At 45.3% G+C, this 19744-nt stretch overlaps 1 protein-coding gene across 2 annotated transcripts in view; it reads left to right on the plus strand.

Moving 5' to 3' along the window:
- Positions 1-948: 948 nt before the first annotated feature.
- The window catches only part of LOC142663367 (uncharacterized), a 31594-nt gene continuing 12798 nt past the window's right edge, over positions 949-19744 (plus strand). The window contains exons 1-4 of one of the 2 annotated variants that reach the window (XM_075842097.1): positions 949-1021; positions 5073-5236; positions 17900-18073; positions 18149-18272. In XM_075842097.1, the coding sequence (XP_075698212.1) occupies positions 5159-5236; positions 17900-18073; positions 18149-18272 (376 nt within the window). In that variant the 5' untranslated portion in view covers positions 949-1021; positions 5073-5158. Of the gene's footprint in view, positions 1022-4833; positions 5237-17899; positions 18074-18148; positions 18273-19744 lie in introns of those variants that run through there. The other variant, XM_075842009.1, reaches the window with a different exon arrangement.

The following is a 19744-nucleotide window of genomic DNA, read 5'->3' on the forward strand; positions in this document are numbered from 1 at the left end:
CCACAAACAACGCCGCAATAAACAGACGCAAAAAAAAAACGCCGAAAAGGCTACGATAAATGCCGCGAAAAACATCGCAAATAAAGTCGTGAAAAAAGCCCCAAACAAAGAGGCAAAGAACGCCACGAAAAACGACAGGGAAAACGACACGAAAGACGCAATGAAAAACGCAGAAAAAAAACGCAAAAAAAAGACGCGAAAAACGACGCAAAAAAGGCTACTATAAACGCAACGGAAAAAGCTGCGAAAAACATTGCGGAAAAAGACGCGAAAAAAGCCGCAAACAGAGGCAAAGAACGCAGCGAAAATCAACTGGGAAAACGCCACGAAAGACGCAATGAAAAACGCAGCAAAAATAGGCGCAAACAACAACGCAAAAAAAGAAATTATAAACGACGTGAAAAAGGCTACGATAAACGCAATGGAAAACACAGCAAAAAACATCGCAAAAAAAGACGCAAACAAACAAGCAAAAAACGGCAAGATAAACGAAGCGAAAAACGCCCCGAACAAAGCGGCAAACAAATACGCAAACAGCGCACAAAAAAACGGGTAAAAACGACGCAAAAATCAACGTGCAGGGAGAGGTAAATCTGCCGCAAACTTCAAGACGGAATTTTGAGGCAGATATTCCTCCTGCAAAAAACTCTGTGTGAACATGGCCTTAGTGGAGAGAGACATGAGATAGAAGAGGGTGGACGAGGGTGAGGGTGGACGAGGGTGACGGTGGACGAGGGTGAGGGTGGACGAGGGTGAGGGGAGACACGAAGAGGTTTATAGACCTGAAAAGAGAAATAAAACATAAATGTGAAAAACATAATGGGGGGAGAATATTTGCTCATCATCCTTCAAGAATGTCAGCAAGAAGACAAGTGCAGTGAAGGAGGTCAGCGGGAGGAGCAGGGACAGCTCACGTGAACTCTTGGAAGGTACGTGCACGCTCATTACAGCCTGCAATGAGCGTGCACGGGAAAAAAGTTTCATAACAAGGAAAGATCAACAAACCAGAGCTGAACTGCATGTAAACAAACTGTGCTGAATTCAAAGAAGAAATGTGCTAAGTAGAATTTTTTTTAAAAATAATACTTTATTTAGGTTGTCTGTATAAGGGGTAATGTATGACAGAGTTTTTGAAAAAATGTTGGTATCTCGGACAACCCCTTTAACCGGTTAACCTGTATACCTACTATTATTATTATTATATTTACATATTATTATTATATTTACCTACTATTATTATTATTATTATTATATTTACCTATATTTTAAACTTTACTTATGCACCCCCCCCTGTATATTATATATTATAATAATTATATTTTTTCCCCCTGTATATTATATATATATATATATATATATATATATATGTATATATATATTTATTTTTTTTAGTTTTACTCGTATTTTCATATTTTTTTTTTTAAATATTCTTTTTTTTTTTTAGTCCCACTAGAGGACAAAATCACTGATATAATGCCTTGGTATACTTAATGTATTGTAAATATTAGGTAATGCCTCTGGCACCGCCTAGCAGACCTATAGCCAGGGCAGGCTTCGGGGGCTTTGCAATGGTAACCCATCGGCCCCCTCCCTCTGTCAAACCACTTAAATAGCGCAGTCGCTATTGACCGGGGCATTTAAGGGGTTAAACGGCTGGGATTAGAGGTTTCTCCAATCCTTGCTGTTGCAGAGTGGTCCCGGCTGTCATTCACAGAGATTCGCCCGCGGTAATCGTACGGGCACAGCTTTTGTGTCTGCATGATCCCAATCATGTACGTGATTATGTGCTAAGACGTTCTAGTTGCTATGAATGATTTGCCACCGTCTTCAGGCACTCGCTGTCCGGATATCCTTGTGTAATTCCAGCATGGAGCTGTACGTGTGTGAGACCTCGATTTTTCTTCGTGTAGTCGGCAGGACTTTCTCTGCCAGTTGCTAATACTTCTTCTGTAGTCAGGACATTCCCGCTACGAGGTATAGACGTGTGCTGAATTACTACTTATTGAATGGCGTTAAGGCTTCGTTCACATCTGCATTCAGTGATTCCGTTATTCAGGTCCATCACAGGAGCAGAGCAACAAAATACCGGAAACGCCAAATCAGTTACATGACGGACACCAATGGCGCCTGACAGAACCTATTGACTTTATTGGTTTGTGTCATGGTGTCAGCATGCTGCCCTATTATATCCGCTATTTGTGACAGCGCCTCTGACGCAGATGTGAGTAGGGATGTCACGATACCAGAATTTGGACTTCGATACCGATACTTCGTTTAGTATTGCGATTTCGATACCAATTTCGATACTTTTGCCAACAGTAATAAAAATAAAATTCTTCCGTTTTCTGATGTGAGGCGCGACGTGTGATGAATTTTGAACGCGCCTCACATTAATAGTAATTAATCCCATCACGTTTCTCAGTCATATTGGGTTAATGTGCGAGGTACATGATGGGGTTAATTACTATTAATGTGAGGAACATGGAGTGTAAATTCATCGCACCTCGCGCCTCACATTAATAAGTGAATGAAAGCCGTGTTTATTTCATTTTTTTACAGCGTACACATCATAAATGATGCAAAAACATTGTTGTCGGCGCCATTACTGAATGTGTGTATTTTATGTATTGAGACTTATTTTAATGTTTATTGTAAAAAAGGTGAAGGTGTATTTTTTTTAAAATTTAACAATACTTTGTTTTTACTTTATTTTTAAACTTTAATGTACTGACATATATCAGATATACGCCAGTACATTAGCCTCTGGACAGATAATACACAGGCAGTTGTTAGGACATACTTGGGTATGTCCTAACAACATGAAATATGGTAAGACAGCCCTGGGGTCCGTCAATAGACCCTGGGCTGTCTGCCCATATATGGTATGGCCCTTGATCGCGTCACAGGGATTCCCTGTGACGCGATCCAGGGGCATCCCCCCTTCTCACTTTCCCCTGAATGCTGCAGTCAGCTGTGATCGCAGCATTCAGGGGAATAACGGCGGAGATGAGCGGTTTCTCTGATCTCCGCCAGCGGGGCTGCGGCTGTGTAATACAGCCATTGCCCCGCTCCTGACAGGAAGTGCGCGCGCGGTCAGCATGAGGTGATGCGGCCGGCGCTGCACTAATGAGCGGCAGTTCAGGCACTGAAGACAGAACATGGGGGTGTTTTGTAGCGCGCCCGCCATGTTCTGTCTCCAGTGCCGCCGCTCATTAGTGCAGCGCTGGCCGCATTGCATCATCCTGACCCCGCGAACTTATCATGACTCAGGAGCGGGGCTGTGGCTGAATTACACAGCCGCAGCCGCGCTCCCATACATTCATGTGTTACTTTACTGAGCTGTGCGGCTGCGCAGCTCAGTATCGAAATACAGGAAATAGCGGTATCGAACCGTTTAGGGATGCACAGTATCGAAACAGTATCGAAGTTTCGATGCACCGTGCATCCCTAGATGTGAGCAAAGCAATTCAATACAATCTCGTGTCACCCAGTCAATAAACGTATACGTTAAATGTAGAAGTAATTTTATCATGTGAGTCTATTGGCGATGGATGACTGACGGATTACTAGAGAAAGTAATGGAGGACACGTGTAGGTAACTGATATAGGTCATCAGCGGCGAGGAAGAAGGTCCACGGGAGAACACTGTTCTTTGTCTATATATACAAGGGGGCAGAGTGTTAGGTCAGTGGCCCAGTCTGTAAAGGATCTGCCAGGCACAGCTTCGGGGTTAACTCCCATAGGTAATCAGTCTGCACCTGAATCTACGTCTCTGAGACTGACTCCATCTTCCACCACTCAGGATGGCAGGCTTAGGAGTGGGAGAGCCTATCGCAGCCCGGCCAGACGGAGCTAGCTCCCGCCCTCTGTCTATTTATACCTGCCTTTCCTGTTCCTCCTTTGCTTGTGATTCTTTCCGTGTGGTTTCCTGGCCTAGCTACAGCTCCTAACTATTTGATCCTGCTCCATACTGACCCTGGCTTACTGACGACTCTCCTGCTCTGCGTTTGGTACCTCGTGCTCTCCTGGTTTGACTTGGCTCGTTCACCACTCTGGTTGCTCACGGTGTTGCCGTGGGCAACTGCCCCTTTCCCTTTGCTTTGTATTCCCTTGTATGTTTGTCTCATGCACTTACTGAGCGTAGGGACCGCCGCCCAGTTGTACCCCGTCGCCTAGGGCGGGTCGTTGCAAGTAGGCAGGGACAGAGTGGCGGGTAGATTAGGGCTCACTTGTTCGTTTCCCTACCCCCGTCGTTACACAGTCATTAACCCTTTATATCACGCTCCTGGTCACCATCTTTATTCCCGTTCTTCCTGTTTTCGTGCTGCTCTCCTCTTTATTCTGTTCAGTCCCAGGGCGTAGTAATCTAATAATATAATAAGTTCTTCATAGTCACTGAAGCGGGAAATAATAATACTATCACCCTGAGTAAGAAACCAGCATCATCCTGGCAGTAGTGGCATTGTACGGAAGTTTTGGGATATAATAACACCGGAGATTTATATGTCTGTCTTATGGAGATCGCTGGAGTAAAATACGACTCCAAATAAATGAGGCGCTTCTCTGACAGTTCGCATGCTGCATAGTGACATGTACGAGGAGCCAGCGTAGATTTTCACTATAATGTATATACGTCTGGTTCTGATTCGAATTATATGTTATAATGTTGTCCTCCGGGGGCCCCGTCATACTAAGCTCCACCTACTTTTTAGAGAATTAGTGTAAGCGACCGTTAGTAAATGTGGAGAACGGGGTCCCCTGACCCGCCTGGTGAGGTGATGACTACATCCAGGTGGAGAATAAATGGAGAGGTGACCACACATGTGCACGACTCTCTCCATTCACTTGTACAGGAGGTCCATAAACAGCCGAGCACGGCCAGAGGTGGAGCCGCATTTATCAGACATTTCTGGTATATCCTGGGGAGAAATGTCCGTGTTGGGAATACCCCTTTATTCCATGTGGTGACGGCTCTGAGAGATGTTTCTCTCAATGATCAATAAGTGAGGTTCTGTATGTCACACATGATGTTTTCCCCTGTATGATTTCCATCTTCTCTTTTCTTCATAAAGACGTCTGCAGTACTAGATCCTCCCGTTCCTCCAGTTTTCTCATCTTCTCCTCCACAACGTTCCTTCTCCTGAATGACCCACCAAGGATGGACAAGGACAGGGATGAGATGAGCAGAAGAATATTAGACTTCACCTTGGAGATCATCTACCTGTTGAGCGGAGAGGTAAACTTTTCTACATTATAGAACAAGTCACACATAGGGAAGGGACAATACATAATGGGAAGTAATAGGAAGAATCCAGTGTCCTGTATAACAGCGTCCAGACCTTCCAAGTGACGTCAAGAAGCCAACAGCAGAAAAGTTGAAGATCAGCCACCAATATGGTCAGTTATGTGTCATGTCACCAATGCCACATGACAAGGAACCAGGAGGATCAGGATGACATCTATATAGAAACAGAAGATGTCGGAAGGAGGAGAGCACATGGTCTTACTAGATCACTATGTGCAGCCACATACACACACATTAACGTTACTCAAGTGTCCTGACAGTGAATATACATCACCTCCAGCCAGGACGTGATGTCTATTCAGAATCCTCACACTTCGCTAACGTTTGTGTGAGATTTACAGCAAGGCAAGCGTAATCTCGTTTTCAATGACAGTTTACAGCGTAATCTCGTGAGATTACACTCACCTTGCTGTAAATCTCACACAAACGTTACTGAAATGTCAGGATTCTGAATAGACATCCCATCCTGGCTGGAGGTGATGCCTATTCACTGTCAGGACACTTGAGTAATGTTAATATGTGTGTATGTGGATGCACATAGGGATCTAGTAAGAACACTATGTGCTGTGTAAATGAATGGGGGGGGGGAAGGGTATGACGCTGATTGGTCACTGACAGGGCCGTAGCTAAAAGCTCATGGGCCCTGGTGCAAGAATTCAGCTTGGGCCTCCCAAACACCACAAGAACCCTGCAGCGCCTATGCCCAGCCGCCTTGCCCAACAGCCCCCACTGTATAATACCCCCATACAGTATAATGCTACCCGTAGCTGCCCCCATACAGTATAATGCCCCCGATAGCTGCCCCACACAGTATTATGCCTGCATAGCAGACCCCATATGCTATAATGCCCCCCATAGCAGACCCCGTACAGTATAATGCCCCCATAAAGTATAATGCCCTCATAGCAGCCACATACAGTATAATGCCAACCATAATTCCCCCCATACAGTATAATGCCCCCATAGCAGCCCCCACAGTATAATGCAACCCATAGAATCCCCCACAGTATAATACCCCACACAGTATAATGCCCCCCCATAGCTGCCCCCACACAGTATAATGCTCCCACTGTATAATGCACCCCCACAACTGCCCCCACTGTATAATGCACCCCCACACAGTATAATGCACCCCCATAGCTGCCCCCACACAGTATAATGCACCCCCATAGCTGCCCCCACACAGTATAATACACCCCCATAACTTCCCCCACGGTATAATGAACCCCCATAGCTTCCCCCACTGTATAATGCACCCCCGTAGCTGCCCCCACACAGTATAATGCACCCCCATAGTTGCCCCCACGGTATAATGCACGCTCATAGCTGTCCCCACTGTATAATGCACCCCCATAGTATAATGCACCCCTATATTTGACCCCATAGTATAATGCACCCCCATAGCTGCCACCATATAAGACAGCCCCCCCTCCCATACCCAGTATTATGCCCCATATGTGCCGAATAGAAAAATACTTACATATCCCCGTTCCCCCGACGGGTGGAGGAGATCTTTCTTCTCCGGTCTCTGCTGTGAGTGACTCGGTGCAGGCAGGCGCGATGACGTCACTACATCGCGCCTGCCTACGCTGAGCCCCTCATGGCACAGTGAATGATGGAGCAAGGAGCCGTCAGCTCCTTGCTCCAGCCCTGAATTCAACTGTATCTGAATCCTGACAAAGCAGATACAGTTGGAACAGGAACCTCGGTGGCTGGCTCGCGACCCCCCCGGAGGTCTTCACACGACCCCCCAGGGAGTCACGACCCACAGTTTGTAATGTATTGTGCTCTCCTCTTTCCACTCAATACATCACATCACGGGCCCCCTCTGCGGCTCACCAGGTCTTGTTTCCTGAGGAGTCGGATGATCGGCTCCAACTTCCAGGGCATCCAGGCTCTCTCTCACCGTCCGCACTTCGTTGCGTTCTCTTCATGAATGGCTGGAACTAACCTCACGTGATGTCACATGGTACACTGAGTGTACTATGTGATTGTGACGTCACGTGAGGGGCCCTCAGCCCGGCCAGTAAATCATGAAAAAATCGATTGTAGCGTTAGTGACGTGTGGCAACGGGGGGCCCATGGGCCCCCCAGGCTAAGGGGCCCGGTCGCGGCTACGACCCCTATAGCTACGCTACTGGTCACTGATTGGTCAGCGTCATACACTTCTCTCCATAACGCCCACTTGGTCATATAGTAAAACACGAGCAGTTGTTCATTGAGAAACTCATTAGCATAAAGCTATTATAGGTCATAACTCCGTCAAAAATGATAGTTTTTCTAAATAAAAAACACTGCTGTTATCTACATTACAGCGCCGCTCACATCATGTACAAGATAGGACACTTATAATGTGGTGACAGAGCCTCTATATGATCACTGCTCACACGCTATTCAAGTGCTGTGAGCTGGAATCCCTCCTATATCTGTGCATGTAGCTCAGCAACAGTATGGACCGCTTGAGTGAAAGCTGCCCCTCTCTCCACTACACGTAAGCAGCTGTGCTGGTATTCAGCTAGAACTTAGAATCACTCCTGTGTCTGTGCATGTAGCTCAGCAATAGTAGGAACAGCTTGGGAGAAAGCTGCCCCTCCACTACACGTGGAGAGCACGTTGACCAGCAACAAGCCAGACACCGGAGACTGAGACAGCAGGTTTGCTGTTTGAATTACTGCTCACACGTTGTTTGAGAGCTGTGAGCAGCTGAGCTGATAGTCATCTGTGACTCAAGATCGCTGTTGTCTCTGAGCATGTAGCTCTGTGAGCGACGTCTAGCAGTGCCAGTAAGTATTACCCTGTTTCGTGAACGATCACCGGCAGGTATTACCAATAACTTTCCCTTCTAGTTGATATTGTCTCTCCCTGATCTAAGACTGGATGTGTCCCGACGCGCGTTTCGCGTCCTTTATGTGAGGAGTTGTGATTGACCGCTATCACAGCCAATCACAACTCTGTAAAATAAAGATAGTGTTTAAGTGATAAAAAAAAACTCCTACAGATTGGAACTAATAGTGTCAAAAATAAAAAAGGAGAATTATTATCCTATGGTACAGAGACCTATCCACATTAGGTACTAAAAATTAATTATAAATTTTTCACAGTTTTATCAACAAATTGTATTTTAATTTATATATCTATGTTCTAATTTTTAGTTGTTATTTTTTATCTTTTATCGAATTTAATTTAGCTAACATTCTTATTCATCATATTTTTGTATTGTTATTGAGAATTGCATTGTGACAACATCTCAAATGTCACAACGTTTTACATTATATTACTTTTTATACAAGTTTTGTTTTATTAAATGCGTGTTACCTACACCAAGCAAACATTATGTTTAGATTAATTTTTATTATTTTTATTTCATTTATAATATAATTTTTGTTTTTATTTTAATTTTGTTGCCCAACGTTTCCGTCTAATATGAGTAAAATATTATACCGTAAATATGGGACAGGTTAAGCATCCCGTTTGTATTACCAATTGGAGAAACAGTAAGATTTTGGCTATATGCAGTTACAGTAGAAAGTGAAAATTCGAGAAAGCATCCAAAATTGAATGACTCATTTAGTCCTTTAGGACTCATGGATTGCATCCTATAAATCCATCTGCCCTCCTCTCTTAGTAGGAAATTGTCCACATCTCCTTCTCTAATCCCCATAGAAAGATGGCAAATAGTCCAACCCATGGGCTCTCCAACATTAAGATTGTGTTTGAGTTTAAAATGTCAGACTACAGGGGTGGGTTGAAAGGGCTTGTTTTTCTGAATTTTCTAACTCCATTCTGTGATAGTTTTTTATGCTGTTGAGATGTTCGCGTATCCTTATTTTCATCTCTCTTGGTTTTTCCAACATAGTGTAGGTTACATTTACATTTTAACATGTAGATGACACCCTTCGTGGAACAGGAGATATGTTGTCTAATGGTATAGGGCTTCCCTGAACCATCCTCAAAGGTCTTTTTTTTCCACTGATCTGACATGCAGTGCATGTCCCACATGGGAAAAACCCCGGGAATTTCTGAGGTTTTCTCTGGATGCAGTCCCTTGTGAAATGGCTCTTGACTATATGTTGACCGATTGTGTTATTCTTCCTTTAGCCTATAGAGGCTTTACGGCCCAGATGCTTTTGTATATCTGGGTCAATTAGCAATTCCAATGATTATAAACGATTCTACTCATCCCATCCCTTCCCATTTATCATGTAGGGTTGTGATGAATCTCACTTCATTTGGTTATTAATAACGTGTCCCTATCTGTATGGAGTGCTTGATTATAGGCATTTTTTTTATTTAGCGGTTTGACTAGTTCCTTTCTCTCAAACGGTTTTTTAAAGAGGCAGCCCCAAGTTTGAATTTCTCAAAGGTTGAGCAATTTCTTCTCAAGCTCAGAAATTCGACCTTGGGGATACCTCTTATTATTCTCAACAAATGGGCACTTCCAGCATCCAATAGGCTATTGGTAGCCATCTCTTTCCTATATATATCTGTCTCAATCTGCCGCTGTTGGTTGATGCCAATATTAATGTCTAGGAAGGGAATTTCTGCTTTACTGTAACTCAATGACAATTTGATATTGAGTTGGTTGTTATTAAGACCATTCACAATTTCTAACAGCCTGTGTTCCTCCCCCCGCCATATAAAAATGACATCATCAATGTAAGGAAGGCCAAGTCGTTACACTGTTGATGTATTCTTGTTGCTGCTCGCAGAAGACAAATTCTTCTTCCCACCACCCAAGGAACAGGTTGGCAAACGTGGGCACACATACTGCGCCCAGTGCCGTTCCTTGGGTCTGTAGGAAGAAGCAGGCATCGAATAGGAAAAAATTCCTGGTCAGGATAAATTTGAGATAATTCATCACAAATTTCAACCTTTTGGGATTGTAATTAGGCTCTCGTTGTAGGAAAAATTTTACTGCCTGACACCCTAGGTCATGCCCAATGGAGGTGTATAGGCTCTCAACGTCACAAGTAACAGGGATCTCATCCCTGTCCAAGTTGGCACCATTAAGTTCTTTCAGAACCTGCATGGTGTCACGAGTATATGATGGCACTTTGTGCACTAAATGGCGCAGTTCATTGTCCAGCCACTGACTGCATCTCTCAGTCAGACATCCTATGCCTGACACTATTGGCCTACCAGGAGGCTGCTCAAGGTTTTTGTGTACCTTGGGCAACATAGAAAATGTTGCTAACTTGGGATGTCTGACTGAGAGAAACTTGGATTCCCTCAGACCAAATTCAATCAATTCCTCATATTCTTTTAAAAATTGTACTGTTGGGTCACCCCAAAGGCTTTTGTAACAGTTTTTATTATGGCGTTGTCTCCTAGCTTCGTTTATATACAAATCCTTTGGCCAGATGACCATGTTGTCCCCTTTATCGGACTGTTTGAACAAAACATCAGTCCATGTCTTGAACTCATCTAGGGCAGCGTGTTCATCTGTCGAGATATTTTGGAAGGAGGATGACTCACACGATTGGTTAATGTCACTGGATGCAAGTTCAATAAATATTTTAACTGCTGGACAGATATCAAAACTTGGCATTTGTTTAGACTTAGGTTTGAGTTTATTTTTCATCACAACAGTTCCAATTGTTGCATCCATTGAATTAGTTGTACCATCCCCTTCTTCCATTAGACTTTCTAAAATTCCAATGGTTTGTAGTTCTTCCTCATCAAAAGAAGTAATTTGATTTAAACTTGTTTCTCCTCTCTGACTGAAGATTTTTTTATAGATTAATTTCGGTCCAAATAAATGAAAGTCTTTGATGACCTCAAATTTATTAAGCCTAGGTGTCATACAAAAATTGAAACCCTTCTTTAAGATTCTGGTCTGAGCACTTATAACGGTTCTCACCGGTTTGTTCGTGGATCCTCGGTGTCGTCTGGGAGATGGTGCTTGGAATCCAGGCAACGCTTGGCACAGCGGGTAGAGGCGGTCGGATGGAAAGGCAGAAGTCAGGACAGGCAGCAGACGTCGTAACAGGTATGGATAGCAATAGGTCAAGGCAGGCGGCAGGCAAGTAGAGTCAAGTTCAGGCAGAGGTCAGCAACGGGAAATCCAGACAAAGGCAGAAGGGAAGGAAACAGAGAACCAGGGCACAGGGAAACTCACGGGGAACTTGGTTGAACAAGCATGGATGAACGGAAGGAGGAACCTTAAATAGGAAGTCTTTAGAATTAAGGTGCGCGCTGGGCCTTTTAGGCAACGAGTCAGCGCGCGCGCCCTCTAGTGACTGCAGCCGCACATTGAGGATGACGGCCACGGAGGGAGGTAAGGGATTCACTTACCTGACGCCGCCCAGGGCCAGCAGAGCGTCCAGATCGGGTAAGTGGAGCTCGGGATGAGCATGCGGTAATGGAGAGTGCAGGAACCGGTTTATGCCCCCTCTTTTTTGGCTTGCTTGGAAAACTTTGCTCAAAGTCCTTGATGAGAGCTGGGGCATTGATGGATATTCTCCACGGGTTCCCATGATCTGTCCTCAGGACCACTAGGTACCATAATCTCTCCCGTGTTAGTTTGACATCCAGGATCTCTTCAATTTCAAATTCGGCATCAGGAGCAGGATGAACCGGAATTTTTTGGGGAAAATCGGTTGAGTATAGTGGGTTTCAGCAGAGAAATGTGGAATGAATTAGAGATTTTCAGAGACTGAGGAAGGCGAGGTCTGAAAGTTACTGGATTGATTTGTTATGTTATCTCATAGGGACCCAAAAACTGAGGAGCTAGCTTGTAACAAGGGGTATTCCGACGTATGTACCGGGTGGACAGCCAGACTTTATCCCCAGGAAGGAGCTGCAGCGGTATCCTGTGTCTTTTATCCGCGTCTCTCTTAAACTTGGCTTCGACTTTGTGGATGGAGTCCTTGGCCTTCTGCCATACCCGTACAAAGTCGCAGTGGACTGTTTTAGCAGCTGGAACCTCAGAAGGCGCAGAGACTGGTAGGGAAATTCCTGGGTGCTGGCCATACACCAAGAAGAAAGGAGAAGAGCGGGTAGATTCCCCCGTATGGTTGTTGTAGGCAAATTCGGCCCATGGAAGTAAACTTGCCCAGTCGTCTTGTCGTGGAGACACGAAATTCCTGAAGAAACTTTCAAGTATTTGGTTTATCCGCTCTACTTGACCATTGGATTGAGGATGGTAAGCAGAAGAGAAGTCTAGTTTGACCTCCAGCATTTTGCAGAAGGCTCTCCAGAACTTGGATGTGAACTGAACTCCTCAGTCAGAAACAATATGCTTAGGAAGACCATGAAGGCGAAAGATGTGCTTGATAAACAGCGTTACCAGTCAGGAAGATGACGGAAGGCCTGAGAGGGGTTCGAAGTGCGCCATCTTGGAAAAGCGATCCACTACAACCCAGATCACGGTACACCCAGCAGATGTGCGATGGCAATGTGCGAACAGGGAGAGTCAGGCACGGGTAGAGGATGCAAAAGGCTAGCAGGTCTTAACTGGGAGACTTTATTCTGAGAGCAGGTGGAGCCTTGGGACATGGAAGGCCACCAGTACTGACGGCCAATCAAATTGAGAGTCTTTTTGATGCCAGGGTGCCCAGAAACCGTGTTAGTTTCCATTAGAAACCGTGTTATGGCCCCAACGAAGAACACAATCCCTTTGTTTAGGGGGTACGTAGGTCTTTCCTCTGGGAACGTGTACCACTTCAGCTGGAGCAGCGATCACAATACGTTTAGGATCTATAATAAACTGTGGGCTGGGCTCTTGGTCTGTTGGGTCAAAACAGAGAGATAAAGCGTCAGCCTTGGTATTCTTTCCAGCGGGTATGTAGTGAAGCTGAAAATCTAATCTGGAGAAGAATAATGCCCACCGAACTTGACAAGAGTATAGGCATTGAGCAGTCTGCAAGTATAGGAGGTTCTTATGATCTGTGTAAATGATGATGGGATGTCGTGCACCCTCAAGCAAATGTCTCCATTCCTCCAGGGCCAATTTAATAGCTAAAAGTTCTTTATCTCCAATACCATAATTTTTTTCAGCGGATGTGAATGATTTGGAGAAAAAAAACACAGGCCACCAGTCTCCCTCCTACAAGTTTTTTGTGAAAGAATAGCTCCGACTCCCACAGATGAAGCATCGACCTCCAGAACAAAGGGTTTGGTGGAATCCGGTCTATGTAGGACTGAAGCAGAAGAGAAGGCAATTTTAAGGGGTTGGAATGCGGCTTCAGCATCCGTGGTCCAGTCTTTGGTATTAACCCCCTTTTTGGTCAGTGCAGAAATAGGAGCTGTCATAGAGGAGAAATGAGGAATAAACTGGCGGTAATAATTTGCAAATCCAAGCAGGCGTTGGATAACTTGAGTCCTTGCGGACGAGGCCAGTGGGGAATAGAAGATAGCTTGGCTGGGTCCTTTTGAAGTCCCTGGTTGGAAATGACATACCTCAAGAAAGGCAGGCTGGTTTTCTCGAAGAGGCATTTCTCTAGTTTGGCAAACAGTGTTCTTTCGTAGATGCTGTAACATTTTGCGCACATGCACACGATGAGTTTGAATATTGGGAGAAAAGATTAAAATGTCATCTAGGTATACTACCAAACAGCTGTACAACAGATCCCGAAAAATGTAATTAACAAAAGCCTGGAAAACCACAGGAGCATTACAATGTCCAAAGGGCATGACGAGGTATTCGAAATGCCCATCACGAGTGTTGAATGCGGTTTTCCATTAGTCTCCCTAGCGGATACGGATGAGGTTATAAGCTCCACGAAGATCTAGTTTGGTGAAAATTTGGTGAAAAGGACTTACGGATGAATCCTCTCTCCAGATTTTCTTGGCTATACCGAGACATGGCCTCCGTCTCGGGCAAGGACAAAGGGTAGACTCTACCTTTGGGAGGCGTGGCATTGGGGACCTGGTCTATGGCACAGTTGTATGGCCTGTGAGGAGGCAGCGATGCAGCTTGTTGTTTACAGAAAACATCCGAGAAGCTTTTATATGGAGTAGGAAGTCCTGCTGAGTTAGGTGCTGTAGACTGAGGCATGGGTGGGCGTATAGATTGTAGACAATGTTGGTGACCGAAGTCACTCCAGCGGGTAATTTGACCTCCAGCCCAGTCAATAACAGGAGAGTGCTTCTGCAACCACGGTAGACCCAGTAGCAAAGGGTTTAGAGAGTTCTTTAAAACATAGGAGATACGTTCCATGTGCAGTGCCCCTGTTAAGAGAATGGGCTCGGTGACCAGATAGATAGGAGGCTTCTACAGAAGCAATGGACAATGGTTTGGTTAGTTTTTGCACTGGGATTTGGTAGCGATTTACCAAGGACTGGCACAGAAAATTCCCAGCGGATCCGGAATCTAGGAAGGCTTGAACGCAGAAAGTGGTTCCTGCAAAGGACCGTTTTTCTGGGATGGTCGTCTTCTGAGAGGAAGGTATTCCACCTAGGGTAGCCTCTCCTACTTGCCCTAGGCGTTGGAGTTTTCCGGCCTCACTGGACAGTCCTTGAGGAAGTGCGTTTTAACACCACAATACAAACATAAATTCAACTTGCGTCTATTTTTGCGCTCCTCCAGGCGTGAGTCTTGTTCTCTCCACCTGCATGGGTTCATCCGACTGAGAAGAAGATGAGGCCAGAAGAGGTCTTTGGAAAGTTGGTGCCAACCGTGATGTCCGATTGCCTCGAGCAGATTCTTGTTGTCTCTCACGGAAACATATATCTATGCGATTTTAGCAAGAGTAATCAAGTGGAAGGTCTCGGCCAGCAAGTTCATCCTTTATTCGGCCCGCCAGACCCTCCCAGAAGGTAGGTACCAAAGCCTCGTTATTCCACTGGAGTTCTGTAGCCAGGGTGCGAAATTGAATGGCGTATTGGCCCACTGTGGAGATTCCTTGCCGGAGCTTGAGTAGAGAGGAAGCTGCAGAAGAGGCTCGACCCGGTTCTTCAAACACCCTTTTAAAAGTGGAGAGAAAGTTCTGAATGTTGTACATGATGGGGTCGTTTCTCTCCCACAAGGGAGATGCCCAGGCCAGCGCTTCACCAGACAGCAGGGACCAGATGTAGGCCACCTTAGCCCGGTCTGAGGAAAAATGATGCGCCATGGCTTCGAAGTGGATAGTGCATTGGTTAACAAATCCCCTGCAGGTCTTGGGGTCTCCCTCATAGCGGGCAGGTGTAGGTAAATGTAGTCCACGACTGTAGACAGGAGCTTGCTGTGGTAATGGTGGTGGTATCGGAGGCGCAAGTTCGTTCAAACAAGTGGACACATTTTGCAGAAGCTGAAACAGCTGATCTTGGCGGAGTCGTTGTCTAGAAAGCTCCTGAGCCATATCAGTCATGTTAGGCAGGGCTGTGTCAAGGGGATCCATGGCTTGTTCAACCTATAACGGTTCTCACCGGTTTCTTCGTGGATCCACGGTGTCGGCTGGGAGATGGTGCTTGGAACCCAGGCAACTCTTGGCACAGCGGGTAGGGGCGGTCGGATGGAAAGGCAGAAGTCAGGACAGGCAGCAGACATCGTAACTGGTATGGAAGCAATAGGTCAAGGCAGGCGGCAGGCAAGGATAGTCAAGTTCAGGCAGAGGTCAGCAACGGGAAATCCAGACGAAGGCAGAACGGAAGGAAACCGAGAACCAGGGCACAGGGAAACTCACGGAGAACTTGGTTGAACAAGCATGGATGAACGAAAGGAGGAACCTTAAATAGGAAGTGTTTAGAATGAAGGCGCGCGCTGGCCCCTTAAGACTGAACGAGTCAGCGCGCGCGCCCTCTAGAGACTGCTGCCACACATCGAGGATGACGCCGCCCAGGGCAATCAGAGCGTCCGGATCGGGTAAGTGGAGCGCGGGATGAGCATGCGGTAATGGAGGGCGCAGGAACCGGAGCAGAAGCCGGGGGAAGGCGGGGAATGGCGCGGCAGCCGTTACAGCACTGGTGGTGACGTGATGAGAAAGGTTAAGAATTTGCATACTCTTAGAGGTGGTTGGAGGGTCACTCAATGTCTCCTTTTCCCCCTGAAGGGTCTCCTCCCTCTCGGTTGTATTATGTATCCCCATCTTGACCTGTCCCTCAGAAAAACCGACTCCGTTGGATAAGTTTATTGGGCCGTAGAAAAAAGGCCTGGATTGCCTGGTATGGGAGATCTATTGGGATTGTTAGTTGATAAACCTGGTTCTCCCTCTGCTTCAGAGGAGTCAGTAATATCTGATTCACTAACTTCCGAGTGAGAGCCTGTTGTTACAGAATTAACTTTCTTTTTATCTTTAGAGAGATCCGGGTCTCGTCTGGACTTGTTGCCCCAAAGATAAATTTGTCCTGTTTGATAATCTTTTTAATCGCGTAAATATTTGCGTCTTTTTTTCTTTTTAATTTCAACTTTATCCAATTGTACTAAAGTTTTTTCAAATGTATCGTCAAATTCTTGTTGATTCTTGTGACTTTCAAGTGCCTCAACTGTTTTATGTAAATCTGGTGCAATCTGTCCCAAAATGTAATTCATCCTCAATGAGGACATTCAGTAAGGGAGGTCCTGGAGCAATCTGTTAAGGCTTGGTCCCATTGGGCTTTGAGCCCTGGTTTGCTCAATTCGTAGCTGGGAAAGAGTGGAACTCTCAGACTACTGAGGGGGGTGGGGGGGGGGGATACTGTGATCAGTTTTGGAGACCTCACCTACAAAAAGACAAAAATGGTGGAAGGTCTCAAGCATAAAACCTAAAGTGTACCTCCGATTTATAAATGTATTTCTATAAATCAATAAAGCAAGCAAAAATAAGAAACTATAATATATCTTATTACTTAAAAATGCCTCTTTCTCCACTTATCATACCCCCCCCCCGCCACCTTCTTAAATGTTCACTCACTCCGTTTTCACTCATAGAATGCGTAGAGTAGAGAGGAACTTCTCCGCTTCACTGTGGGATCAGGTAACAGCTGCCCACAGGAGTCTATGGAGGGGGGAGGAGGAAGGCAGAGAAACATGGTACATGTTAACGGGACTCCTGGCATCATAAACATTTATGATGCTAGGAGTCCCTGCTTCACTATGAAACTGCTATTCTGTACTCAACAAACTGATACAGTGCAGTTCCGTGGGGAGGCAGGGACTCCTAGCATCATATGTACCATGGTCGGGCCGGGAAATCCTGCCCGAGCGCATTCGTGTGCAAGAGCAGTTAAGTGTGTTTTCTGGGGGGTAGATACCTTTTTGCTGTAAAAAATATAAATTACAGTTTCTGATCTTCGCTTGTACTTTTGATTTATGTAAAGTTGTTTTATAAACGGAGGTACAAAATTATTTTGTATATCCTGCAGGGAAGAAGGGAAAGGGGGGACATATTAAACTGTAACTATAAGAAGGGGGCATCCACTACATCTAGAGGTAAGAAGGTTTCTACAACAACATAGAACGGGGTTCTTTACTGTAAGAGCAGACGCACTATAGAACGCTCTGTCAGAGGAAGTTGTCACGGTGAATTCACTAATAGTGTTCCGAAGGTCCCCAGATGTCTTTCGTGAGTGTAATAATACAGGTTATTTGTAGTAGATTTCTGGAGATGGGTTGTGGATCCAGGGATTTATTGTGATCGCCAGATTTGGAGTCTGGAAGGAATTTGTCCCCTAAATGTCTCTCTACATACACAGGAGTACACAATAGTGAAGAAGACATCGGGTGACTGTACGACTCCCATCATCCATGAGTCAGGAGGATGGAGCAGTAGTCAGAGCCCCATCACAGAGCCTCCCCCTCACTCCCGGATACATGAGAAGAAGATCTTAGAACTGATCTACAAGATGACTGAGCTGCTGACTGGAGAGGTGACACTGCTGGGAATTTCTACAGTAACAGCACTGGAGGTGTCGGGGTAATGACTGTATCATTGTGTGTGTCAGGTTCCTATAAGGTGTCAGGATGTCACTGTCTATTTCTCCATGGAGGAGTGGGAGTATCTAGAAGGACACAAGGTTCTGTACGAGGAGGTCATGATGGAGAGCGATCGGCCTCACTCCTCACAAGGTGAGAAGATATAGATATATTTTTGTTCCATCCTTAATACCGTTTTGTGGAGTATATTCACATGTGATTCTTGATCTCCGATCACGTTCCTTGCTTTGCTGCAGTGCTGCACTAGGGTATGTTCACACGCGGCAGATTTGTTGTAAACCTTTCCAGATATCTGAATGTGGCTGTTTGTGTTCTAGGATTTGAGATGAGTGGGACAGTCACTTCTGTGTGTGAACATTCTCTTCTATAACCAGTAACTGATCTGAGCTGCTCTTATAATCTCTCCAACACGAGAAGTGTAAAGTTCTACCATGTGGGAACAGCAGACATGACAATCGTGTGGAAAGATCTTCTGCAGGTTCAGTGTGAGATCTACTAATACTGGAGTCTACTCTTCTGCACATGGATAAGACGTTCTGCTAGTAGACACTTAAATAAATAATAACCACTATCCACATGTTCTATAAGTATAGATTAATGGCAGACAGGGGGTCCCTGGCTTGGTACCCCACTCTTTTAGTCTGAGCATTAAAAAGAAAAGTAAAATTATTTGCCGCACACAACCCAACCTCCCTCCCCCGAATTAGGTTGGACATAACTTTATTCTTCATGATGGTAGCCGTGTTCTCTTGTTTTCTGCAGGACGAGCTATAGATTTTTTAGGAACCATTTGCAAGGAATGTGTGTGTAGCATCAATTTATTTATGTAATAATTTTGTGTAATTAAATTTTTTGACGTTCCAGTCATCAATCTCCATCAGTGTGTAAGGCTAGAAGTTCACAAAACTAAGATCTACACCGATCAGCCATAACATTAAAACCACATGCCTAATATTGTGTAGTCGCTCTCGTGCCGCCAAAACAGATCTGACCCATCGATGCCTGGACTCTACAAGACCTCTGAATATTCCTGTGGTATCTGGCACGTCTTGTGCCAGATACCAGCAGATCCTTTAAGGTCACGTAAAATGTGAGGTGCGGCCTCCATTGATTGCATTTGTTTTTTGCCTATTCCCATGACCGCACCCTGAGTGAACGTCTCCAATCCAGGAGAGGAAACGTCCAGAAATGCTTGAAATGGCGAAATGCCCCCAACCAACTCCGTTCCTGTTTCCTTTCTTTTGAACATAACAAAATATATATATATATATATATATATATGTATGTATGTATGTACATGTATAAGTGCGATAGGCTTGACCCGATGCTGCCCTGTGAATAACTTCCACTTGGACAGACACAATACAGCCTGCAGTGTAACTAGTAGATGTGACCCCCTCCTCCCCTCCACACCAGCAGAGCAGTATATATCGTCGTCGTCGTCCCCTGCCCATACACGATCATGTCCAGCCAGCTCTGCTCATTGCTCATGCCGCAGTCAAGAACACACCCCACTTCCAGCCCGCACCTCATAACTGGGCACAATACATGCTCTCCCTCCCTGACAGGAACTCACTGAACGAAGTGGCTGCAAGAGGGGAACA

This window comes from Rhinoderma darwinii, chromosome 1 (assembly GCF_050947455.1).
Source record: "Rhinoderma darwinii isolate aRhiDar2 chromosome 1, aRhiDar2.hap1, whole genome shotgun sequence".
Classification (NCBI taxonomy): domain Eukaryota; kingdom Metazoa; phylum Chordata; class Amphibia; order Anura; family Rhinodermatidae; genus Rhinoderma; species Rhinoderma darwinii.